Source organism: Lissotriton helveticus, chromosome 11 (genome assembly GCF_964261635.1).
Source record: "Lissotriton helveticus chromosome 11, aLisHel1.1, whole genome shotgun sequence".
NCBI lineage: Eukaryota > Metazoa > Chordata > Amphibia > Caudata > Salamandridae > Lissotriton > Lissotriton helveticus.
In genome coordinates, this window is record NC_136072.1 from 543,163,440 (window position 1) to 543,191,274 (window position 27,835).

Below are 27,835 nucleotides of genomic sequence, written 5' to 3' on the forward strand. Positions count from 1 at the left end.
AGGGTCAAAAGTGAGGCTGACTGTTTTCAGCTTATAGTCAGCAGCCATTGGTTGAGACAACAGCCTTGAACTTTTTGCTCCTACAAAATGTATGGACATTTCATAAGTGGAGCAGTGAAATCTGCCCGCCTAAGGAGTGCTTCCATTGCACTGCATGGGCAGTAAAGCATCCATGCATTGCAATGGAGGGCACATTGATAGCCTTAAATGTCCTCTGCTATATGGTGTCAACTCTTGCATGTGTCACACATCTAACCTTGGTTATGAGAGGCAATCTTATTTCATACACTGTAGGTGATACATTTGTTTGTTGTAAACCTTAATATTTACTTGCTGAACTGTTTAAATCAATGTAGTGGAGAAGTGTGGCTCAATGGTTAGAGCGTCAGACCCTGATGCAGAGGTCTAGCCCGGGACCAGGGTTCACTTCCCGCCTCAGCGGGTCTTGGGCTAAAAAATTCCACGGACCTGCTAATTCTCGCCTCGGTGCCTATTCCAATCATGGAGTCCCACTCTGCAACCCTGGGCAATAGCTTGCTTAATCTCCACAACGGCCCCCACAACGCTAAGGATGCCTGGCTTCCACCTTGGGGGTGCCCAGGAGTGGACACCTCACAGGGAAAGCCAGGATGGGTTCCACAGCGGTATTCGTACAAGCGCCTTGAGACCCTTGCGGGTGAGTAGTGCGCTATACAAGTATCAATTTACAATGTAATCCATTGTAAGGCATAATTACTTTTCTCTTTGCCATGACCTTGAAAACAAGCACATGTTTGTGTTAGTGACTCGATGGATTTAGTTCCTGAGTGTATCACAACATAGAAGAGCTCTCCTGAGGCACCTGTTTGAACTAACAAAAGCAAACTATGGAATCCCCCTTCCTTTTCTTGTTCAGGTATAGACACACCCAGTTTCACGGGAACACAGGCCTGTCCCCTTTTTTTCCTTACAATTACTGTTAAAGAAATGAGTCAGATCTTGTGCGCATCGTGTAGTTTCGTCGCAACAAACACTGCCTGCGTAACCTGTACGGATCAGCTTCCAAGAACTGGGATGACCAACAATGGCATCACTTGAAATAATTCAGCTAAGCTGGAGCCCTCGAAGAAGCACAAGAAAGGTGACTGGTGAACAACTAGTGAGGCCTGATGAAAAAGGGTTTGAGTAGGATCACCGTGTTGTCAAACACTTACCCATCTCCGCAGCTGCGGTTGAGGCTTGGCCTGGAGGATATTTGCAGCATTTTGAGGTTCTGGGTGGCAACACTAGGGAGATTAGACATACACTGGGGCAGGGGAATTGGTTTCAGATTGTGCTGTGCAGACATGCTGTGTATTCCAGTGTCCCAGAAGAAAATCTCAAAAGTTGGGTGGGAGTGTGGCGTGGAGGAAGAGTGATGGTGTGGGTAGGTTAAGAAACCAGTGGCAGATCAAAGATAGAACTGAAGGGCTGTGGTCAAGAAAATTAGAGTAGAGAGAGAGAGAGAGAGAGAGAGAGAGAGATGGGGAAGAGTTGAGATATTAGGACATTTACAGGAGAAGAGAGTGAGATGAGGAAGTGTGAGGATTTGGGTATATTATATGGTATGGCTGTGTAGCCTTACTGTGGACTACACTCGCAAAAACTGTCTTGGGTCTCCAGACAGGCTTGTTTGAACAACCTTAAATTCAATCCTGGATAGCTATGGTTTCAAGCAGCAACGCTTGCACAAAGGAACTTTGTGTAAAGTATTCAACAGTACCAAACAACAAAATAAGAAAGCCACACAATACGAAAGAAACATGGCACAAATGTATAAAAATAGGTTATATTTGTATGAAGTTTTGAAGTCCTTGATGAGCAAAATCAACTAGTGGGTTCCGGAGATGCAGATTTTCAAAGACTTTATCACTTTTTAATCCAACCACATACAAGCATTGGTCAACAAAAAGTTTGTAAACTTTTGAAAAGTTAGCAACATTTTGTTTGGGTACTCCAGCCCAGCCTGGGCAACCAAATTGGACAGGATGAAGGTCTGGGGGGGCCAGTGGGGTAGATTTGGACAGTTACCTGGCCACCTGAGCATTTTCCAGTTCAGTTCCAAATGTTACAGCACAACCGTCATACACTTTAATGTAGTGGTCCTGATGCTGGTGAGACAGTATGAAAAGATGCTCAAAGATGCTTCAGTTGATATGTGGTCGACAAGGGTGGCTTTGTTGTGATTCCTCGGTCCACTGGTGACTTTGGCCACAGAGGTCTGAGCCCCACAAACTCCTCTTCAGGACAGTAGAAGGCTTCCTTCTGCTGGGCTACTGGTACCAGAGCATAGTGGTTGCAGCAAAATCCTTTAGTGGGGGCTAGTGTCCCTCTTGGGTGACCAATCTATACTCTGACAGCACTCCCAGGTCCAGTGGACTCTGTGCAACTTTTGGCCGGTGAGGATCAGTCTCTTAGGGCACCCAGTGGCAGTCAGCTGCGATTCCTCCGAAGTGTCTACCAACTTGCCAGTTCAGGCTTCTTCAGCTTTAATACCCCTGATGCTGTTCCAAGGGGCAAGCTAACTGACCCTTGGAGTCACTGCTTCGGTTTGGGGCACGACTTTTCTATGAGCCCCAGATACAGTCCTAACTTAGCTAGCCCGGAAATGCGGCAGGTGTAGACTATCAGACAGTGTATTCTCTTTGTGCAGTCCAGCTGCAGCAGTGCAGTCCTTCTTCAGTCGTTGTTCCAAATCCGATGTGATCTGAGGTTCAGCGTGCCAGAGGTGCCATACTTAACCTAGGAAAGTGCTCGGAGGGGGCCACATGGTAATTAGCCAATGGGTTACCAGGTCCCCTTCCTCTTAGTGATGACTTTCTGGCAATGTGTGGCATCTGGCAGTCCCAGAATAATCTATTCTGGCCATTCTCAGGATGTCTGAACCTCGACTGTGAAGGCGCTTGGTCACCCACCCTAGAGGTATGGTTATCTGGGGGCTACACGCCCACTGGAAAACCAGTTTGGGCTCTGATCTTCCTTCTCTGGCCTTGTCTCTAGCTTGCCTACCTAACTAAGGGCATCTCCTCTGGAGTGTTAACGCCATTTGCCCACCAAAAGCAGTTTCTCCTTTGAAGCTCACCTGGACCAGCAGGCTCACAGAGTGGCAACTTTCTAAAAGTTGCTTTACTTTAATAGTTACATTAAATTCAACTTGGGCATCAGCTTGGGTTTAATGCCATGATTCATTTGTGACTTTACTGTACCCTGCTAGGTAGTCCCATTCAGAAGTTAGCCAGGCTGAGGTGCCAGGCGGTAACCCTGTGTTAGTTAATGGGGCAAATAACTTTTCCACAGCAAAACAAAAACTTGAGGAGTTTTGCTGCAAGGACATAAATGAACAGACATGTCCCACTTAATAATATCCAGCTCCTTGTCTTAGGGCTCTATAGGCCTTCCTTTGAGGAGACTTACATATATTGTTAAGCGAAGTGGGGGCTTTGCCATTGGTTTGAGTGGCAAACCCAAACTGGCAGTGTGACAACTGCCCTTCCAGTCTGCAGTGGCAGGCTGGGAACCATTTTGTACTAGGTCAAACAGGGGTGGTACAAACAGTGCTGCTGTTCTGGGTGGACACCTACCTTACCTTACATGTCCCTGGTACCCTGGGTACCTAAATAAATAAATATGCTTGCCAATTGGGGAGAGCCAATTCGACATATACTTTGTAATGGGTGAGAACCCTGGCACTGAGGTCTAGTTAGCAGGCCTCAGTGCACTCTCAGGGTAAAAAAAACACAGCAGCTAGTAGTCTAAATGGGGGCAACATGTAGAGGAGAAACCTGCAAAAAGCCTGTTTCCTTACAGAAAATATCTGGAGGGGCGTGGGGGGAGAGCGTACAGTAAGCCTTGCATCTACCTTCACAGTGGAATTAATACATGGTGATTGTACTGGTTCTCAACTTCTGAGTACTGATCATAACCCTATTATGGGGTTAGTGCGTTGTAAACCCTCGTGGGCGTTCCATCAACCAAATCCATTGAAACCGCAGGGACAGGGCTGCAGCCTGTCTACTGAACATTGGGAGGCTGACAGGAAGTGACTGTCAGTAAAAGTCCATAACATGATTCCAGCACAACCTAACACATGTACATAAGTCATCCCTGCCCTCACATGTCTGACAACACCAGCCACAGTAGGAGACATTCAGAGGGGTGTAACAGAAGGAGATTTATATTGGAGAGGGGTTACACAGAGAGCTTTTGATGGCTGAGAGGTTTCAGGGAGCCAGGGATGTCATGGTGGGGGGTTACACAGAGACCCAGTGGAAACCATAAGTTGAGACCTGAGGTAACTATGGCGCGGTACAATAGAGCGTGAAGGCCCCGCAGGCGGACGCAGGAGACCCAGTCCTCCTAACTGTAGGACCAGGTGAAAAAGTTCCAGTAAGGTGCACAGGGACCCTGATGCAGCAGCAGGTATGTGGGGCCCTGAGAGGCAAGATGCAGGGCCTGTGATGTTGCCGGAAGCTGTGCAGGAACTCATGCTCTTGGGCCCGGGTCGATAACACCGGCTGGGCCTGATGCACAGGCCAGGCGCTCACTGGGCTCAGAGCGAAGTGACACCAAAAGTATGTGTTCGGAGCCAATGTGTGGGCGAGGCCACTTGTGTGAAGTGCTGACCCAAACGTCTAGACAGGAGCTGCTGTGCAGGTGGGGCGGCGTGAGGGGGAAATCGCTAAAACTTTTCAGACACTCATCACCAGTTTCATCGCTCTGTCCATCATCTTATTGTGTTTGCATTGTTTGCCCTAAGTTGGCATGGTATGCCCAGACATGGGTCCCTTGCTAACTTGGCCACTGAATTCAAGCTAGCCTGCAAAATAGCCTTGCTGATGAGGGGTTTTACCCCAAAAACGGTCCCAAGATGCTTGTTTCCGGTCCAGGGAAGACCTGGTTTGGCAGTTTAGGCTGGACTCTTCCCAAGAGGAGCAGGGTCAAGACTGATTTGCATATGGCTGAGTCTGAACTGGGGTAGCAAAGTGAGCTAAATAACAATGATGGATGTAACCCAGATCTAATAATGACTGGGGGTGAGTGTCTGAAAGGTTTCAGCTCTCCGTCCATCATCTTCTTGTGTTTCAACAAAATGGTGTGCATGCCTGAGGCTTGTGTAACGAGGAGAAATAACTTTATTTCTCCTCATTATTTCCTCTTTTCATGTACTGCACTCTGCAACACACATACAAAGAGGTATGTATACGCTTCCTCACAAAAACTATCCTGACCACAACAAAGACACAATTGCTCTGTGGTGCAAGGATGCCTGTTTTGATGATAAGCAACCCAAAATGCCAAGGGTAAGGAGAGAGCAGAACTGTGACATTTCCTTGAAGATATGGCACAGTTCTCCTCCCTTCAGGTGACACAAGGCAGTGCAAAAACTTTTCTTGCTGTGCTGCATTTAGCCACTGCTATGTAAATATACCCCTTAGTGACTGGTTTACCAAAAAAGTAGCAAACCTGCACCCAAAGCAGTTTTCTTTGGATGGATACTTTTTAGAATTCACAAACATTGGCAGCAGTAGGCTTGGGAAGCTAAGCCAGTCCCAGGTTTCCAGGGATACCAGTGGCAATCAAACACCCAAAGCTTGTGTTTGTTTTTGAAAAAGAAAGACAAATAATGAACCCCACATCAGTTTTCTCCCATGGCCTTGGGTCATTTTGTTTTTACTGTCTTTCACCATCACAATATACCTGGCAGTGATGGACCGTAAAAAAAAAAAAAAGCCATCTGACCTGTCAGTCTAAATAGGGCTGAAGGACGGATAGCTTACTTCCAAGTGCACCTAATACGTGTTGGGTCGTTAAAAGAAGTTTTGCACTGAAAGAGTACATTTTTCTCCATCAATGTAAAACTTGCGGTCTGCCCAAAATTGAGCAGGCGGGCCTTGAGTTTTGGTGACAGGGTGCTCAACAGAGTACTTATCTGCCAAATTGGACTCCATACGCACACTTGCTTGAGGACCCCCAGTGGTGTGACGCTAAATAATGGAGCCCTCTCCAGAATGTGAGAAGGGGCTCCTGAGTTTCCTATATCTCACAGATACTCATTGACCTTGGGACAAATATGTGACACCTGTAGGTTTGGGGAGACCCTGAAGGGTCGAGGGCTCTCCTGTACTGCAGGAGCTTATGTAACACTCAAGAGGGCCCGGGGATGCAATGCATATTGGTGGGGGATGTATGACATTACAACGCATGCTTTTACCACGCATGCCTTTACAACGCGGTATTTACAACGAATACCTTTACAACGCATAGTGCTTTGGGGCGCTGGATAGTGAATAGTTTAATGTACTATTCCAACTCCAGTCTCCGTGGATAGTAGGGAAGGTGTTGGATAGTAAATTAAATCTATTCCCTATCCTAGAGCGCCCCCCAGCGCAATGCGTTGTAATGGTTTGCGTTGTAAAAGTTGCGTCGTAAAGGCACTGCGTGGTAAAAGTTGCGTTGTAAAGGATGTTTCCCATTGGTGGGGGACCAACAGCCAGCGTGATAGCTCATGGGGAAGCAGACAGATTCGTGGAGGTACCCAATGGGGCACGAGAGGCATGGAGTAAACAAGGTGCCAGGGAGTGGGACCTGATACGAGTCAGTGAGGCCTAGAGGAAACAAAACGGCCAGGGAAGGGCACACATACAGCATGAGGCCAAAACCAAACTAACTGGTCACACATTTCATCCACCATCTTTTATCAACCCTCATTAAAAACACCAGTGTCAGGGAGATACTGTACTGTTGTGCCTGCTTCAGATTGCGTCCTAATACTGTGTAACTGAAATACTTGATCAGCTTGATTATACCTGCAATGTATATGCTTCAAGATGTCACAAATGTATGCTTTATCGCCCTACCTGTTCATTTCATAAAAACATTTTTAAAAAAAACCACCAGTGTCATAACTCAGACACTTTCTACATGAAATATTAAGCCCACATGTGCAACAGTGTTTGCCCCACACCGACACTGCATCACCAACAAGGTGTTATCTCTACTCTCTGTGGGTGAGGCAGGGGTCGACCTCTGCATTACCTGAAGATTGGTTTGCTGTGTGAGGACTGAGTCTAGATTCAAATTAAATTAACCCATGAGGGATAGGTCTGCCATCTAGGACCGCTGCCTGTTGGTCAAGATGTCTTAGAAATAATCTGCTGTATTTCGAGATCTCTGTTGTAACATCCACTTGTGTTTTCGTGTGTGCCATATTTGTGCATCCATATATCGCATACTGTACAGCCGTACAATAATAAGCCTGATCTACTAAAATAGTCTGGACCAATTTGCCTTGCCAGAGCTTGTTTGGCTTAAAAGATGTTGGAAAGTTGAGAGTATTGTTTCACAGCCCTGAAAGTTGACTTTTCTTAAACAGCCTTTCACTTGCTGGGAATTATATTGGTGAGTTTTGTGTTTTCAACATTTGGTATTGCATGTGGATTGCTTACGTCTGTCAAGTCTTGCATGTGGTGTCTATTACCTGTTGTAATTATGTGTTTTCTGTGTTATTTTGGCATGGTGTGTTGCATGTGATATGTGTACAAAATGGGTACACTGCATGGACTTGGAGTTTAATATCAGAAATGTTGCAACCCTTCTGCAGTTCAGGATGAAACTGAAAACTCGTGTCTTCAAGGAACATTACATCCCAACATATAACAAGCATTGGCAAATCCAATATGTCTCACCTACCTTCAGCTGTTGGCTTCGTCAATGTGTTTTAGACATTTTGCACAGTTACGTGGCTGCTGTGCAGCATGGCTGACAGAAAAAAGCACTATATGACCGGCGATACAACAGCAACAACAGGGGCGGGAGGATGAAGCAAAGCAAAAGCACGGGAGGAATGGGCCAAACAATGATAGGGCAGGCAACAACACAACAATGACAGGGCAACACCGACACAACAACAACTGGGCAAGCAACAAGAGCGGGGAAAGCAAAAACATAGACAGTCTGCAAATGCATGCACTGCTATAGTACCACTGAAGTCTGACAAGCAATGAAAGGACACACACTAGGCAAGGAAGCAGTACTTGGGTCGTGCTCCTGAGGAGAGACAAACATGAAGAGGAAGTGAGGAAGTGAAGCCGGCATACACTGACCAAGGAGAAGCAAGGCAATGAGGGTGACGATGAAGCCAACAAATGGCAAGCAATGGGCGGGCTTTAAGCCCTCCGTAAGTCAACAAAATACCTCACAATGAAACGCACATACGCTGACTCAGGCATGACCTAAAAATTACTTGTCTGTCTGCCTCCTGCCACAGCTAGGTTTGAGTTATACAAATACCACTACATACATATATTTCAGCACATTGTTTACTAAACAGGTTGCTATATATTATGTGCCTGTTTGCCTCCCACCCACAGCTGTGTACCACTACAAACATACACACATACATTTAGGAACATTGCTCACTGAACAGAATGCTTTGCACATTTTGTGTGTATTTTGTTTTAAATATATCCATCTGTGTCTTTTTATAAACACCCTTGGCTTAGTGTGTTTTACATGCAGTTATATGCTTGCAATGTGTTTCACACATTGGCCCTTATTATGATAACCATGGTAACACTGATGAGGTAATATCCGACACCTTGCATTACCGAAACCTTTGTTTATGATTGTGGTGGAGCACTGTATCATCCTTAGAATCAAAATGATTTTACTATGTTTAATTTGTGTGGTGACTTTGTGGGGGCTAAGAACACCAGATTCTGTAAATCATGCACAAATTGTAATCCAATGGGTCACAAACTTATGTTTCTATCTAAAAAGGAATTACCGCCCAGTCAGAATGAGGGCCAGTTGTTTGTGTGTGTTACATGTATCGTTCATTTTCTACTGTATATTTTAAGTGCCTGCAGTTGCTTACTATTTTACATTGGTTCCTTCCACTACTAAGCATCTGTGATGCTTAGTAGGGTTTCATTGGGATTTTACCTGAAGGGTGTTTGGCGTTTCCTTATTTCACACGGACTCTCGATTTAATTTTGTAGTGTTTTGGGCTTTGTTTGGCATTATTTACTGGGAACGCCGCAGTCATAAAGATACTACTAGTAAAATACATTGTGAATGGCAAACAATCGTAAACTTAATCAAAACCGTAAGTTTACCTTTGTGAATTATGCCCCATTTGTTTTGTGTATACTATGCTCCATGCAGGTGTTAGAGGATGTAGCCTTACGGGAAACAACCTTTACAATGCAGTCAACACATCGCACTACATTTACAACGCAGTCATTACATCGCAACATCCTTTACAACGCATGTCACTACAATGCAGCTATTACATTGAATGTCACTACAACGCATGACACTACAACGCAGGCATTACATCGCATGTTATTACAACGCATACCATTACAATACATAGTACCCCTACACTATCCAACACTTACCACTGTTGCACCCCCTGGAGTTAGAATTGTAATTTATACCCCTACACTATCCATCACTTACCCTACTGGTGCACCCCCTGGAGTTAGAATAGTAATTTTTACCCCTACACTAGCCAACACTTACCCTACTGTTGCACCCCCTGGAGTGAGAATAGTAATTTTTACCCCTACACTATCCAACACTTACCTTAAATGCAATGTAATGGTATGTGTTGTAAAGGTATAATGCGATGAAATGGAATGCGTTGTAAATGTAGTTTTAAAAAATTAGTTGTAATGGCATGCGTTGTAAATGTATGTGTTGTAAGGGATGTTGCGGTGTAAAAACTGTGTTGTAAAGGCATGCGTTGTAAATGTATGCGTTGTAACATCATACATTCAGCCTTGCGGCAAGAGCAGTCGACCTCGAAGGTGGGGAACTGGGTTCGAGTCTCGACAACGACGCTCAACATCCTGTGATAACAAAAATGAATGTGCCCATCTGTATTGAAACTGGTGCTCATGTAAAGCGCTCTGATACCCGATTTCTCGGGTCTAGTTCGCGCTATATAAATCTCTACAAAAAAAAAATATATCTGCCCTCCCTTAACATGAATGATGCGTTTTATTTATATATTTGCTGTTTGTATCGGTGAAACTTGGCGCGAGGGTATTAGAGCACCTTTCAAGAGAACGACATTATTTACAACTTTGGTTCTATTTTTAGATTAGATTATTTGCCCAAATTTACAGGAATTTGAGCCGAGTTCACGTCTTCTCCACTTGTCATGTATTGTACACTGTCTGTAACATGCTTTCTTGCACGCCATGCTTCTCTGTGACAGCTCGATGTGTGAACTTCCTCCCGCATGCAGTTTATCAGAAGTGTGCTGCTGTTGTTGAGGTTATTGCGTGTGCACAGTGCAAGGCTCCTGATTGGCTAGAGGCGATGTCATGTTTTCCAGCCGTGGTGAGTCAGTGAGCGCTATTTATAGCTTGTATGAGGAGATGGGCCGCTCCTTAACAATATTGCGAAATTTTCCGAGTAGCAGTTTTGGAAATATGAATCATTTTACTCACTGTCGTGTTGGGGTAAGAGAGGGGGCAGCGTCATTTCAGGGCTAACAGGTGTTTTTTGACTGGGTAAAACGGTCATTATGTCTGAGACGTAATAGCCTGTTTCGGAACTGTCAGGTCACCATTACCTTAACTGCTGGCATCTCTCACAATGGCTGCCATATATATTTTTTTATTACATGTTACATTTACTGGGTGAGTTAACAACTCAGGCCAGTTGCATTTTTAATGGGTAAGTGCCATTATTATTTTGCAGGAAGCAGGTTTTTTGTGCTTTAATCTTGTCCCCCCCTTTTTTTTGCTACTAGAAATTTGCATCCTTTCCCTTCAATGAAATGTCAAGCCGCTAATATTTATTTATTTATTTATTTATGCATCTTGTACCGCGCAAACTAAAACCCGAAGGTGTCAAGGCGCCTAACAATAAAGATCAGAAAGCCAGCACTCATGCGCTTAAATTATATGCTTGAGCAAAGAGACGGGTTTTAAGAGCAGCTCTAAAAGTTTGCAGAGAGGGGAGGGACCTGAGCTCTAATGGGAGATCGTTCCACCAGTTAGGAGCCAAGATGGAAAAGGCCCTGCCACCCCATCTGGCTTTCCGAGTGCGGGGGACATGAAGAAGACAATAGTTGGAGGAGCGAAGGTTCCTAATACTCTCTCATCAGTGAAAGCAGCCTGTGGTGACCCCGGGGCCCTCGTTATAAGCAGGGCTACTGGAATTATGCGGCAGGGGAGAACCAAATTATGTGACATGGTTCACTAATTTATGCAGCAAGAAAAGGCAAATTGTGTGGCTTAATGTGGCACATCTTGTGTTAGCAGTACTTCATTATTTTGTCATTTTTACATATGGCAGCACAGTCTGAGAAAATATTTCAGCTTATTAATGCCAGTGTAATACCCAAATGCAGCAATACACTACTGAAATATGAACAGCTAGCCTTTGTGAAGGGTCTTTCACTGTGCAGGATCATGTGTTTCCATGCTTCTAGTAACTTTTGATGCGTTTGAGCTATAGGCAATTTTTTTTTGTAAAATCTGCAGCAGATGATGGATTCTGCGGCAGATGCTCCAAATCCATAATTATGCGAAAAATGCCGCAGCCGCAAAACGGAATTATTCCAGTGGCCCTTGCTATAAATTGTCTTCATAGCAGTGCATAAGTAATCCCACATTATGAGTTACCAATACTGTAGTGAATGGTATTTGTAAGTTGTGCGTTTAAAGGCCCATTCCAAATTTTTTTACTCAGGACTTGTGAATTACTGGGTGAATCTATGGCTCGGAACTGTCTCCTTCAGGCTTTTCTTTCATTATGGGGTATTTTTCCTGTCCCGATTTCTCCAGGTTTTTTCTTTGGCAAAATCTCTGCGGAGTCCCGCTAGCATGATGGGTCCTGATGCAAGCAAAGAAAATGCCCCATTGGCTCCTCTTGGGGTATTAACCCCTTCCGTGCGGCGCACGTTCAGCGGACGTCGCGTGCACTACCTCGGTAGTGCTGCGCACGTCCGCTGAACGTTCCGGCCCCGCCCGCGCAATAGAACGTTCCGCACCAGCTCGGAACGTTCGGTGCGGATGTATGACGGTACAACGCGTACCATTACAACGCGTACCTTTACGAAGCAGTTTTAACAACGCAAGTCGTTACAACGACTTGCGTTGGGGGGGCGCTGATAGTGAATAGTTTCATTTACTATTCCAACACCAGTCCCCGTGGATAGTAGGGAAGGTGTTGGATAGTAAATTAAACTATCCCCTATTCTAGAACGCCCTCCAGCGAAAGTCGTTGTAATGACTTTCGTTGTTACAACTATGTCTTAACGGTACCGCGTTGTAGCGGTTCCGTTGTAAAGGATGTTTCCCGTTCGGCGCAGCGGAGGGGTTAAAATACAGCATTAACCAGGGTTCCGTGGGCCTATCAGTGCTCTGGGACCTGTTGCCACTGCACCAATTGCAGCCACCCCCCTGTGGAGGCCTTATTCAGAGATTCCCAGATTAAGACGTCACAGATTGTGATTTCGGCCAATATCTCCACCCCAAAGTCCAGGCATCATGAGTTCAAGACTCCAGAAGGGGAATCAGGCGCTTAAAATTACCCGGTCTGTTTCTGCCTGAAATTCCCAAGTTTGATCTCTTTATATTGCACACATTACGCACCTGCTGTGAGCCAGTGAGAACTGTTCCGGGAACCTCTGTTTGATTGCGCCCAACAAAACAAGCCCCAGTAATTCAGGACCAGGGACATCTTAAAGATTTTGGGGACCATGGGCCAAACGTATTTTGGGGGGCCCTGTTTGGAACAGCTTTGCGTTCATGATCCAATTGCAGCTTTTTCATGTTGTCTTTGGCTAGGTCTCTGACACACTATTCTAAATCCAACATGTTTTTCCTTCTAATATTCAGGGATAGTGATGTGTGTTTTCAATATTTTAATATAGCAGCACCGCACTAATATTGCTGCAAATAATCTCTGTGAGCTACTGACATTTCTGTGAGATCCTGTTTCGAACTTCAAGGAATTTGTTTTATGGATGAGGCATGGTGTTGGAAAACACAAAGGCAACATTTCTCTGAATAATGTCTGTAAAATACTCCCACACCTCACCCCTATTAAAATAAACCAAAAGAAAGTGGTAAACAATCTATGTACCTATTTCCAGTGCACACATACATTAATACAACATGACGTGTAAGCGTTAGTTAGAACAAAATTGAACAGTATTCTTTGTTGATGTCTTGCGTTCTTTAATACAAGTTGTATAGCGCAGCCAGTCGACACGTGTTTCGTCAGGGAAACAGGTAGTACCCCGACTCTTCAGGGCTGTATGGAAATACCAAGGCTCCCTATACCGGTATTAATTCCAACCCGGTAGGGTACAAGTTGGCCTGTTGAAACTTGGTGGTGGTGTAGCTAGATGACTGTTGGTTGAGTCAACGATTGGTGTGATCGTGATGCTGGTGACACTTCCAACCCAGCACCACTGTGCTCGGTTCAATAACGTGATTGGAGAGATTGAGTCAATCTTTATTTTGTGTGTAGGTGAACAAATCCCGCCAGTATAGACACAAGTTAAAAGATAATGTCGCTAATAAGCCTCAAAACGGAAGATGGTGCGCACGTACGTATAAGTTAGACACAAGTGTGTGTCTATCTACTCCATCTGCAGATAGGACAAAAAAAGAGGTATTCGGAGGATGAGAATTGCTGGCGTCCTGGCGGCTCTGTAGTAACGTAGTGTTTTAGAATCATTTAGCTTGATCAGGGCAATGCTGTGTGGAGAATAGAGCCGGATCTATCAGGCGGCCCATTTTAAAGGCTTGGCCCTGGGCCAGAGCCCACTTTGCCCATGCCTTAAAAAGTCTCTGTTCAGGACCCACCTATGTATTAACAATTGCCAGACAAAATTAACTGCTGTATTACCTTTAAAACTCTAGTTTCCCAAATTACACTGAGTCAGTCTCTTTTGACTGACTGCCTTATGACATAATGTAGGTGATCGAAACCCGGCTGAGTGGAGATTGCGCTATATAAAACAACTCTTAAATTAAACCAGCAATGGCTAAGCCAATAAACCTGCCTTGGTAAGCTGGTGAAACAGATGTTTTTTGTTTGTATTGCCTGCAAATGTCACAAAAATAAAAGTGTGGTGCCCTCCAAACGTAGCAACCATATGCTTGTAACAGAAATGTTACGTTTTAAAATAAATTAACCATTGTATTTAATTTTAGTAGAACAGTGCATGTGCTTCATTTAAAGGCAGGTATGCTTATGTCTGTTATGTTTTTCTAAAACTTAGTTTTAATGCATACCACAGGAAAATCTAGTTTTTATTTGCTCAAAAGGGTACTGTTAGTTTTGAATTACTCTAACCTGAAGACATTGTTTAAATACACACGGATGACTAAAAACAAAAATGTTTATAAAATACAGAATACAAAAAGCATCTGCAAAGTAAAGAATTGACCCACCAGACCTTGCACTAGAGTGCACTTCTTTTTAGGTGGATGTGCACATAGGATCTGGCAAAGTGCTGTTATTCAGAGCAAAAGCAGTCAGTGCTGAAAGGTACCGAGCAATTGCCCCCTGCTGTATGGTTTGGTAGGCCAAAGGCAAACATATAATTGACAATTGAACAGAACATTGAATGAAGAGGAGTGGTCCAAAGACCCTATATCCATACTAATATAATAAAGAGAGAGACCAAACCTTTGAGGCGGGTAAGCTCCGGAACCACAGCGCCAACCGGAGCGCCCCATGCAGCATTGGAAAGGTGAGGCAAGGCAGATGGACATAGGCTATATACCAGCAAAACATATACTTTAGAAGGGCAAAGTACGTTGTTTGTCAAAGTAGTCCCTTGGAAGTAGCACCAGCTCTGAGGTGGGCGTGTGCATTCAGCATTCACCATTGTAACGTCTGAGACGCCTGCAGCATGAGAATAGCATTGTATCACCATGAGAAAAGCGTTCGAGCACATCGTCAGGTGTGTTCTGCGAGGGTGGGCGTGTGCGTTAACCATTCAGCATTGTAACCCAAGGAGACGCCTGCAGCCTGAGAACAGCGTCCTATCACAGTGAGATTAGCGTTCGTGCACGTCGTGAGGTGTGTGTGCCGTTCAGCGTTGTTGTGGGCGTGTGCATTCCGAGACGCATGCTGCATTGTAAAGCGGGGGGGGGGGTAGAGTACGGTAAGGTTTGCCGTCGGACATTGCCGCCGTGTGTGGCGTATCTGTGCACCACGCCGTCTGTGGAGAGTACGTCAAGCGACCAAGCCGGGACGGCTCAGGGGCATTTGCACACTGTCGCTTTCGGAGAGGGGAAACACACGCTCAGCCTTCGTAGAAGCAGGACGGTTCGGGGGTTTTTGCGCACTGTGCATACCTATTACAACCATTTCAGACATTCGTTTTTATACCCGGACAACGTCGGGACGGGGCGCTAGTATATCTATATATGTCCAAAAATATGTAATTTATATTATTTATGAATTAGGTTGATTACATGAGGCTGGTTATAAAACTAATGCTAGCTGTGGGCTAACCCTAAAAATGTACTTAAAAACCATGCCTATAAATGCCTGAAGTGCTTTTAAGCCCCAGGAACCCCACTGGGTAGTGCCCCCATAGTTGCAGATTCACAGAAGGCCACATCGGGACCCTTCTGTGAAACATGAAGTTTGAAAGGAGAACATGAGTAATCCTCTATGATAAAGAGGCGTGACACATCATTTTTCAACGGCATTCAGTACCTCTGTGCATGGAGCAGTTCCCTCAGTGTGTCCGAAGAGGCATGACCGCTGCTCTAAAAGTGTCAACCCAGTATTGTCAGGGTCATCTAAAGGATTTTAAGGGCCTGGACAAGAAATATTTTGGGGCCCCCATTTTGGGGCAACTTTGAATTTTATTACCCTTTTTCTGCTAATTCAAGCCTTATGTTGCCTAACAATATTGAATTATATGTTGAAGACTGAGATACAGAAATACACAGAATTTAGTCGGAGAGAAAGGTTACTTTCCTAGGGGGGCCCTTGGAAGGTGGGCAATTTGCTCACTTTGCCCATGCCTTAAAATGTCTAGATGCTATTGTCTGCATAAAAACATTATAAATAAATAAATAAATAATCCCTACACAGGGCTTTAAGTGGGGTGAAAAAACTGGGGGTCTCTCAAAGGAGCGTGGCCAATGTAATTAAGGACGAGGCTTAAAAACACATAGCTAAAAATCTGTGCTTAGCATAGTGTGCTGCCTGACTTGTATTTTGCTGCTTCTGTCATTGCATCCAGATATGATACAACAAGTAACATCATACCTACAGGTCAGGACTATTGGCTTTGTCAATGGTTGTTTGTTGCATAAGGTAAATAAGCAGCACCTATGGCTTGTATATAATATTGAAAAAGCTTCCACTTAAAGTCCTGGTGACACCCCAACGATGTTGCTGCTCCTGAGTTTCAAAAAGCGAAGGGAAATCCAGAGAGAAAAAGACCGTTTAAATGATTTCCCTTCCCCTACAACGCTCCCCTGCCATGACGTCATGACGTAACTACTCCACTAGTGAGAAGTGAGCAGTGTGAGCACACACATCCATGTGCCCGCTGTCACTGCAGGCCAGAAAAAAACAGATTGTCTGTACCAGGTCCAGGGCTCAAAACAGAGCCCGATAGGGACCCGTTTCGAGGCCCCCTTAAAAAAACTGCCGGTGCTCAGACCTGGTGAGACCCGGCCCACTTAAAGCCCTGTCCCTACAGACCACAGAGATACACCATGCCAGGACACCTCCCCATATTAGCGAATCGGTGACTGCAGCAAGGAATTGCTGTCTGAACATGGTGTTGCGTTCTGGCACAGTGCCGTCACTGCCGACAGGGCCTATTACTGCCCCTCCCCCACACCTCCTGCACCTTGAACAGAGAGTACAAAGAGTATCCTTTAAACACAGACCAGGAACTGCCCTGTTCCAAACACAGGCTACCTCTTCCTACCAAGGTTGCTTGGAAGAGAAAGAGTTCTCCGGATCAGGGCCGACCCTAAATCAGATTGACCTGGACTGCGCCCTGAGCGGAAAGACAATTTGATGTTTGTTGTCGGGAGGGGGTCGTTGTGGTGTGACGGTAGGAGGTGTGAGGAAGATGGGAGGAGGGCAGGAGTTTGATGGGGTACTAACAGTTACTCTAAGATCAGGGCCGGACTGGGAACCGAAACCGGCCCCGGCAAAGTGCTCAGCGCCCCCCCCCCCCCCTGGGAGGTTGGGGGTGCGACCGAGCTCTTTGCCGGGCCGGTTTTTGGCCGATTATGTTTCAGGGCAGATTTTGCAGCTATGCTGCATAAACGGCCCTGTAACAAAAACGGCCCCCAGGGGCCCAAAACCGGCCCCCACCCTTGCTGCGCACCGGGGGAATGCCCGGTGCCCGCAACGGGCAGTCCGGCCCTGTCTAAGATACATTAAGGGCTGATTACAAAGTCTTTAATGGGACCTGATTGAGACCAAGTGGGATGAACGAGCTGCTGTTTGCATAACAGTAAGTAAGGCGCCTCCCTGCTCCGCCCCTTGGAATATTGGCGCCCCAGGCCTGGGCCCAGCTCTCCCATGTCCAAGGCCTGCTCAGGGCAGGCTGTCTCCCTACGCAGAGGCAGTTCACTGGGCAAATAGACAGCTAGCAGCACAAGTACATCTCCCAGCCAATAAGTTGTGTACATAAGACACTCGCCCAACAGTAAAACTGCCCCCTGCACAGGCACAGGCTTGGTAAAGGAGTAACACTCCCCTAATGTAATCCGAATAGTGGCATCAGGTGTTGAAACACACCTTTAATCGCATAAGTGGGTAGATAAATATTTTGAAGTGTAAAGCTTGAAAAACCATTAGTGTAAACACACACAAAAAATGTAATTATTGGACATTTACATTTTAACTTGAAAGTATGTTTAGTTTTACATAGAAAGTGTAGGGCTATGGTGGGGTAAATGGTATGACACAGGTCAAGGAAAGATTCTGTTTGCAGAAGGGGTTAATAGCAGCAGTACAAGCGCCATTTTGCTTAAAATGACGAATTAACCTTAATACACCAATTGAGTGCTAGGATTGTTGGTGTCAGGTTAGGGTTACTTACAGCATAAGTGAATACCTCTGAAACATCATTTTATTTAAATTAAACGTAAAAATAATTCACAGCTCAATAAGTTACATTCATTTTCGAACTATGTTTTGTCGGTTTAGAATTTCTTGCTTTCAAACTTAACATTTTTAACTTTCAATGTCGATTTTAAATTGATGTATACTATTTGACGTATCGAGTGAGCTGTTTTTAAGTATCTAGCACAGTATTCGGTCATTTTATCACCAGAAATAAATGCAAGGAAAAAGAACCCCAGGGTACCTTTTCTAGATTCAAAGACGACACAGTGAGGTGGTAGTTTGCGAGTAGAGGTCTTGGCTGGGGTATGGGAGGCTGAGGTACCCCCATTAATACCCAGTAAGAAAGAAGGAAAAACAAAGTTTTAAACTCATCGACCAAGAGAGAAAAAGTAATTTTGATACAATCAATTAGTATTCTTTTTGGATTATTTTTACTTATGTTTTTTTCTGTAATACTGCCCTAAGTGAGTTTGCTGTCTGTTTCTGTCTGGGGGTTATCTGTTCCTGTGTTTGTTGGGCGGGATGTTGAGTGTGCTTATGCTGTAGGTGCTGTGTACGTTTCTGCTGGATGATTGTACTGTCTGCACTTGTATATGGGTGTAGTGTACGCGTGTACTGTGTATATGGTATCTTTTCCCCCTGTGTTGTCGTTGGTGTATGTTGCATGTGATTTTTAAAAAAATATATCTTTATTGCATTTTTTTAACTTTTTCGATACAGTATTATACAAGCATCCACATATATTACTCCTAAGCTATAATATCACTTACTCGACAGCATCGTACATACAAATCAGGGCATTTCCGTCTCATAATTTCAGTGTCTTCCTTGTTTGTGGTATGATATCACTCACACGCTTATGGATCGCCTTGGGCTCCTATAGCCCGCACATTCTGTCATCTCCAATGGAGAGCTGGAGTAGGGGTGTGTAGTGCACCTTCTCATAGCTGTGAATAGCAATACATGAAAACAGCACTGTATACAGATCAAGGCTATACATGGTTGGACTCAGCTCTTGAATAGCATCAGACAACGATTCATAAGGAAGTAAAGCGATATATATGCAGATGCCGAGCCTGCTTATTGATATTAATTTTTATAACAATTTAACTGCATCTGACAACAACAATTAATGAATCAAAACAAAGGGGGACATCAAATGACCGAGTGTGTACGTGTCTAGCGTTCAGTGTGTCATCTGAGCGTAGTCACAACCAGGCTATCATTCAGGTATAAGGCGTAGGCTGCTACTTCTGCTGCCTATGCAATAACATGTTATTTTTAGTTACAAAGTGACGTTTGATAGGTGCTAATTCCGTATAGTATAAACAAGGAATGTGGGGGCCTCGCCCGGACTAGCGGTAACAGATAGAGTGGCATGTAAAGACAGTGTACCATCCATCTCCGAGTGGCGCGCTAGGTGTTGGGTCCTGCCCGTTGCGCAGGGAGTGGCTGCAGCGTGACGTCAGAGCTTGTGAGTGTTCTAAGCATATCGTCCCAGGTCTGTGCGATAGGATACTTGCGCAGCCTCGTTGTCGCTTCACTACGAAGGGTGGTGCCCTCCACTCGTGCCCAGACTTCAAGGGATTTCACCCAATGCGATACCTCCGGTGGGTCCTTGTGTTTCCACCTCCTAGTTATAAGGCGCTTCGCTGTTATGAAGCCCAAGTCCCAGAATCTGGAGCTCACCTTGTTAGCCTTAGTTCTCTTTACAAGCCCAAGATGCAGACCTCCCACGTAGTAGGTATCTAAGTGCTAGTTCAGTCGGCAAATATTTCCAATATTGCACACCAATAGTGTAAAAGCAAGGGACAAGACCATAGCATGTGTAATAGATCCGCGTCTAGGAGGCAGCCCCTTGGGCATTCGGAATTGTTGATGTTAAAATATTTATTTATCTTATCTGGTGATAGATACACCCTGTGTAATATGTATGAGCTTGAATCGTGCATTTCGCGGTATGTGTGTGGCACCAGTCAAAATGCGTTCCCATTCTTTATCAGTCCAGGGACGGCCTCTTTCCTCAGTCCAATATGTGCGGAGTTTTTACAGTGGCTTCAATACATGGACGAGCAAGGCCTGCACCAGCCAATGTATCACATGTGACCCTTCCCCCATAACATGCAGATATTGCAACAACTAATGTGTCGGCGGTTCACTAGTCAAATCACCCCATGCTAGTGTGAACGTCCGCATAATGGCTGCGTGTAAAATGAACTGTCCCACCAGCAATCCACTATCAGCCGTTAGTGTCGCAAATGGTAGTAAGACACCGTCTGCGTATAAGTCCCCCACTGTCTCCACCCCTGCCGCGGCCCAGGATGTCAACGCCATGTCCGTTATATGGTCCCTGCCTCTGGGTGTCCCGAGAAGCAGCAGTACCGGGGCATACGGGATTGTGTCCTTCGTGAGGTGAAGGCTTCTCTTATAACACCTATGCGCTAGCTCAACTCGTATTTGTGATGGGCGAGGGAGTTTCGCTAGCGGGTGAAATAGGCCACATATCTGGGGTTGTATCCAAGTTGTCATGCCGGTTGCTGCCACTAAGCCACCGCGCGACCCAATGTAGCTGCGCCGCTAAGTGATATAGTTCCAGATGCGGAACTGCTAAGCCACCACTTTCCGGAGGGGCATACAATTTCTGCAGTACTACTCTTGCCGCCCGCATTCCAAATCAGGCCACAAACTAATATCTCTAATTCTCTAAAGAGCCTCACTGGGACATACACCGGAAGGGTTCGCAAAATAATACAGCAATCTGGGTAACACTATCATTTTGGTTAAGGTGACACAGCTCATCACATTAAGCGGTAAGGTCTTCCAGAATTGCACTTGTGCCCTTATTGAGGAGATGGCGTGAACTAGATTAACCTCCAATATATCTGTTGGGGACCTGTAAATGTATATACCTAGGTATCTGAACGTGGTCGGATACCAGTTAAGTGTGGTTCCATCTATTACTATGTCTGTCGCAACTACGTCCTCGCGAAAGGAGTAAGCGCCTGACTTCGCCCAGTTTACCCGGAGGCCCGATATCGCCTCAAATCTACAAAACAGCTCTGATATCTCCGGCGGCACTGCGTGCAGGTCTCGCATATACAACAGCAGGTCATCAGCATATAGGGACACTGTGTGTAGGCCATCGCTCAAGGGGATGTCCCAATCAGCGCCACCTTTCCGGAGGAGCGCTGCTAATGGCTCCATGGCAAGGGAAAAGATTAACAGGGACAGGGTGCACCCTTGTCTGGTTCCTCGTCGCACCCTGATTTCGTCAGACGTGAGCTTGCCTGTGCGAGGCCAAACTGGGGGGGTGCTGATACAACAATTGCACCAGCTGCAAAAAATCTTCTCCCAGTTCGTATTTACCTAGGACTGCTGCAAGATAAGGCCACTCTAGCAAATCAAAGGCCTTCTCCAGGTCTAATACGGTGTATGTTGTATGTGATGTAGCTGTGTACTTCATGTGTGGTGCCTCCCTCTGTCTATGGGTTCTATTGTTATCCATGGTTGTCATTATGTGTTTTCTTTGGTATGCTTAATATATATATATATATATATATATATATTTATATATATATATATATATATATATATATATATATATATATATATTTTTTTTTTTTTTTTTTTCAAACTTGAATCCACAATTTAGATAAATAAATGGAATGTCCAGGCCAACTTCGTGCAGAATTACGAGCTTTTATTTCAGCTCCACTTGACGCGTTTCGAGAAAAACTTTCTCTTGGTCACGACCAAGAGAAAGTTTTTCTCGAAACGCGTCGAGTGGAGCTGAAATAAAAGCTCGTAATTCTGCACGAAGTTGGCCTGGACATTCCATTTATTTATCTAAATTGTGGATTCAAGTTTGAAAAGACTTTGGGACTCGCTATCCCGTCTGGGCCCTCCGTTGTGAGTGGCAGGGGTTCAGCGCGAAAAATAGTTTTGGTATATATATACACACACATATATCCCCCTGTCTGTTTGAAACTGAATGCCATCTGGAAAGAAAGTTCTTACGTTTGTCCCTTCTTTGTGCAGGTCCAGGTGAGCCAAGGCCGCTTCATTCCTGAGAACCGACCTCGAAGCGCAAGAAGTGATAACGTTATTCGCCAAGACTCTCTTGACTACCATGACCAGGGTTCACGAGGCATGTGCCCTGCAGGTAATACCAATTATATCCTTAATTTATTTTTATTTTGCATTGTTTTAAAATTGTTAGCATGGTGCAAGCGGATTGCAGAGCACTGTGCATCTTATGATAACAGAACATGGTGTGAACACAATAAAAGGTACTTAAACATAGTTGTGATAAATGATAACGGTACAGAGAGATCAAGGGGAAAGTATGGGTTTACAATTCACGAGAAATAGCAACCTACAGCAAGACATCCAAGTGCAGCATGTGCACAGCTAAACAGTGTCACTCACCAAACCCATTGTAACAGCCTGGAGGTACCTCGGGATTGAAGCGATGCTAAAACATGTCCACCTCATGATCGTCTCAATTCTGAACTGCCAATATAGCACAGAATGGTGATCAGATCAAGTGAGGGAAGGATAGGAAGGGAACAGCAGGGAGGGAGACCTAAAGAACAAGACAAAAATCATAAATACTTACCCCACATAAATCTAATGATTACCAACAGTGTGCTAGTTAGAATCTTGTTAAACTAATATACCTGTACCAAAAATAAGATGGATTTTATCCTTTTGAACTCTCCTGAGAAGGAAGAACAAAGCCTCTGTTCTACCGGGTGATTCCGACACTGCAGTAACAAGGAAGAAGGCAGGCCTATAGAACATTCCCCACATCACACATACTTTAAAAGAGAGATTGTCACCTTTTCACAATAAACCTCTTGGAAATAATATATATATATATATATATATATATATATATATATATATATATATATATATATATATATACACACACACACACACACCCACCCACCCACACACATACATACATATATATATATATATATATATATATATATATATATATATATATATATATTATATATATATATATATATATATATATATTTACATATACACCTTTACCCACCACGCTTATATAAGCCAAGGCTTCACAGGGGAATTGGAGAGATGAGAGGTTATTTCCTCGACTCTCTTTCTCCCACACTACTGGTTCCCCTGTTAAATGGCAATGAGAAAGAAGAACACAAAATAAACACCGGTGTTGAGTTGCGATATGCTTAGTAATCTTTTCTTTGGCATGAAATGAACCCCATCAACAAGTACACTTTGCTCTGGGCGGTTCTTGAGAAATTTGGTTTCGGGCCTGAGTTTATTGGTTGGATCAAGTTACTATACACGGAACCTCTGGCACAAGTAGTGGTGAATGGTAGGGTTTCGGCTCCTTTCACCCTTGGTAGAGGTACACGTCAGGGATGCCCCTTGTCTCCGTTGCTGTTTGCACTCGCCCTGGAACCGTTGGCTGCTTGGCTTCGGTGGGAACCTTCGCTCAAGGGGATTCGCTGGTCTCCGGACTTTGAGGACCGCGTCTCGCTTTACGCGGACGACATTCTTTTATATCTCACCTCCCCGCGTAAATCTCTGTCTGTCTTATTTGACGTTCTTGCGTCCTTTGGTGCCAACTCAGGTCTTGTTATTAACTGGGCCAAGTCCTGTGTGTATGTTCTTTCGGGTGTACTGCCCCCATTGCCGAGCAGACTTCCTATCCAGGTGGTCCAGTCTGGCTTCAAATACTTAGGGATTTTTATTACGTTGGACTCGTCGCTCCGCTTTGAGCGTAATATCTTCCCCCCGTTGCTTAGATTGCGATTGGACGTGGCCCGTTGGCGTAAGCTTCCTTTGTCTCCTCTGGGAAGGGCGCCCCTGTTTAAAATGATGTCCTTACCGCGGTTCCTTTACGCGCTGCAGAACTCCTATGACGCTATCCCCAAGACCTATTTCCGAGAGGTCGAGAGTCTTCAAAGGCAATTGATTTGGGATGGGCGTCCGCGTATTGCACTCGCGAAACTCACCATCCCTTGGTATGACGGGGGCATGGCGCTCCCAGATATCAAGCGATATTACTGGGCTTCCCAGTTGGCGGCTATTAATCACGTTATGTTTTCACCGGGTCGGAATCCTGCATTCGAGATGGATAGACTCCAGCTTCCGGGCGGGGACTTTAATAGAGCGCTTTATTCTCGCTCGGCCGGGCGCCATCTTGTGGGCCCGTCCAGGACTGCAGTGACTGTGTGGCGAGCCTCGAATGTGAGTTTGGGATGGGAGGATCGCCTAACGCTGGCGACGCCGCTTTATGCCTCGGAACGTTTGGGCTGTCTCTGGTCTACCAAGGGTTTCGACCGCTGGGATATGATTGGGATTTGTAAGGTGGGTGATATGTGCTCGAAGGGTAGTGTGAAGTCCTTCCAATCCCTCCAGGCGGAATATGGTTTGAATGGTAGGGAATTCTTTCGTTATCTGCAGGTCCGGCACGCCCTCGCCTCGGTTTTTGCTCCTGGTGAGGCCCCGCCTGAGTCTTCCCCCCTCGAAGACCGTGTCCTTGATGGGCATCTTCCTGATAGCACTATTTCCCTGATCTATAAAAAGCTGATTAATAATCGTGCGGACTTATTGGTCCGACTTCGGGAGGCTTGGGTCGGCGATGGGTTGGTACTGGACGACGAGGATTGGCAATCGGCACTCTCTTCTCCCAAAGAGGTTGCCATTCCGGCCCGTCTCCGTTTGGTTCAACTTAAGATCCTTCATCGAGTGTATGTCACGGGTCCGCGTCTGGTGGCGATGGGCTTTTCCTTGGATGGGTTATGTAAGCGTGGTTGTGGGTTGAGTGCTACCTTTTTACATATTCTTTGGGAGTGCCCGGCTGTGGCGGCGTACTGGACTGCTGTGCTTGAGTTGATGACTGCTGTGACTGGTGTGGCCCTGCAGCCGGAGCCTCGACGATGTCTGCTGAATGTGTGGGAACCCACTGACTACTCTGTGGCCCAGACCAGATGGGCTACCCTGGGTTACATGATTGCGAAACGGGATGTTGCGCAACTCTGGGGCGCCTCCAGGCCCCCTGAGGTCTCGAAGTGGGAGGACAACATGGACTGGTCCATGTTTCGTGAGAAGACTGTTTATGTGGCCAGGGGCAGACCCAGGGCGTGGACGAAGATTTGGGGTCAGTGGAATGAATATCGTGGGGATATCTGTACTCCTCCCCCTGTGGGCACTGCCGAGGTTGTCCTGTCTCCCTAGGCGGGCGTTCCCGGAACCCTTTCATACTCTTTTTGTTGCATTTCCGGTTCTCCCCTCTGCTCCCCTCCCCCCCCCGACCTCGTTGGAGCCTCTGGGCTCTGAGTATGTTCTCCTGGTCGTAGACCACCCCCTCCGTCCTTTGGGCTGACCTTCTTTACCGTGCATTCGCCTTTTTAGTGTTTGTTTCTCTTTATATATAAAATAAAATTCAAAATGTTCTGTGATATGTGGGAAGTAATGCCTTGAGCTCGATTTGTGCCTGACCACGGGTGTATATTTTTAATTCCTGTCTGGTGCATTATTATTAGCGGCCAGCCCGTGAGGTTGTGGGCCCATTCCTGTACTTTTCTATGCTTACTCGAATAAAGGTTTTTAGAAAAAAAAAAAAAAAAAAAAAAAAACAAGTACACTTTGATTCCTTGATATCACATGGTTTTTGCAATACCCATCCGTGTATTATCACTTTATAGACTCCGTAAATGAGGCTTCTGTAATCTCATCCAAACATGACATCAAAAGGGTTAACTAATAAACGTCGCTTGTAACTGGTTCCAGGAAAGCTGGCACTGGCAGAAATTATGTTTCCTCCAACCGAGCTTTCACACAAGCATTGTATCCTCACACGGTTACAATGTTTCCTGTTTCTTTACAGACAAACTACCAAGTATCCAAAAGTTATAAATGAGTCACAAAGACGCTTGGACAACTCGCGGAAAAATGCTGTCACTTCTCAGCATTTACAACAGCCATTCTGAATTTCCTCAATTCTCCATTGCTTGTAAACGCACTCGGTTCCAATCAAAACCGAACCACTTACCGCACTAAGGGCCCTATTATCAAGAAAGGGCGATACATTATCACCGCTTTTATCGGGAAACTGCCGCTAAAGCGGCGATAATCGGCTTGATAATATGCCCTTGTGAATTCCCATAGAAGCCCATGTTCACACCAGAACATGGGCTTCTATGGGAATTCACAAGGGAATATTATCAAGCCCATTATCACCGATTTTGCGGCAGTTTCCTGACGATAAAAGCAACGATAATGTATCGCCCTTTCTTGATAATATGGCCCCAACTTCTATGTAGAGACTTCTGTGCGAGCGGCTCCGTCGCTGTACTCCTCGGAATAATCTGCACAGCTTTACGCACGTTTCCGACAGAAATACTCTTCTCACAGATGCAGCCACCGAAGCCGGCCTCTCCCGAAATCCCTAGCTAGGGATTCTGGGAATTGTAGTCTTACTTCTACGTTATCTCCTGATTTAGATCCACCACATTTTTAAATCCTGAAATAGTGAAAGCAATTGTTGTATAGCAGAACGCTCCACTCGCTGTCCCTGGGGGAAGACAATAGCAGCGTTTACAGCGTTCTCGTGGCGGGCCATAACACCCATGCACAGATTCGAAGTTTGTCATCTTCTAGTGCCAAGTCTGGCACGGCACTCCAACAGTTTTGCAGAAACTTTTAATTTTTTACAAACAAACAGCATGGAGCAAGGAGCGACAACTCAGTAAATTTGATTACAGCTTGCTAAGAATATGTGAACAGTTTTTAGTCCCCCCGAAAGGTTTTAAACAACCAAGAAACTGCCACCCAAAAGTAAATTGGGATAACCAAACCCAAAAAAGTGTTGGGTTTAGAAATGACCAACGAATTGACTTCATAGTAAAAGTGCCAAGATGCAGTTACTGGGAACAGCGGGGATCCAGGGGCCAATTCTGGAGTCCAACTGGTCCCCAAAATCATTGTTCACAAAGGGTCCCTACTGGCTGTCAGAAAGCACTTGGCACCCGCATTAAATCCACTCAGCATCACATTTTAGGACTTACATCTCCTAAACACAAAAAGGAACAGATGATGGATGGAATTCTGAATCAATCTAACATTCACCCCCAGTCACAGATCTGGGTTAAATCCATATTTTTGCATGCCATGCCATTCCAGTTCAGACCCAGCCATATGCAAATCAGTCTTGATCCTGTTCCCATGGCTTGGCAGTTCGGACTGGACTGTTCCCATAAGGAACAGGGTCAAGACGGATTTTCATATGGCTGGATCTAAACTGATGTGGCATGGTGAGCAAAAGAACGATGGATTTAACCCAGATCTCTTGACTGGTGGTGAATGTATGATTTATTCAGCATTACGTCCACCATGTGTTTGACGTATCCCCTTACATCTCCTAAACAGCAGGTTGCAGTTGAACTTATTGATGGTAGGGCCTTCAGCACCCACCAAAACCATCAGCACTAGCAACTGAGGATCAGGAATCTGGGGTTAGGGACCATGATCTTACTGCATCATTAAACCATGCTGTTCCTAAACTCGTAAAGCATTTAGAGATGGTTCAAATATTCCTGTAATCAGCCAATGAAAAACTACTCTCAGACCTACAGTAACATTTTTTTTAAAACTCTGTATCGCTCTGGGACCAGTTTGATATGTGTTTCCACAATATTCAGGGAAGGCGGTAATCAACGGA

General features: G+C 45.2%; 1 protein-coding gene across 2 annotated transcripts in view; it reads left to right on the forward strand.

Moving 5' to 3' along the window:
• LOC144791543 (tumor necrosis factor receptor superfamily member 10B-like) overlaps positions 1 to 27,835 on the forward strand; it is a 119,169-nt gene that overhangs the window by 30,477 nt on the left and 60,857 nt on the right. For both annotated transcript variants that reach the window (XM_078666259.1, XM_078666260.1), the window contains exon 2: positions 22,150 to 22,273. In XM_078666259.1, coding sequence (XP_078522385.1) covers positions 22,150 to 22,273 — 124 coding nt within the window. The remainder of the gene's footprint in view (positions 1 to 22,149; positions 22,274 to 27,835) is intronic.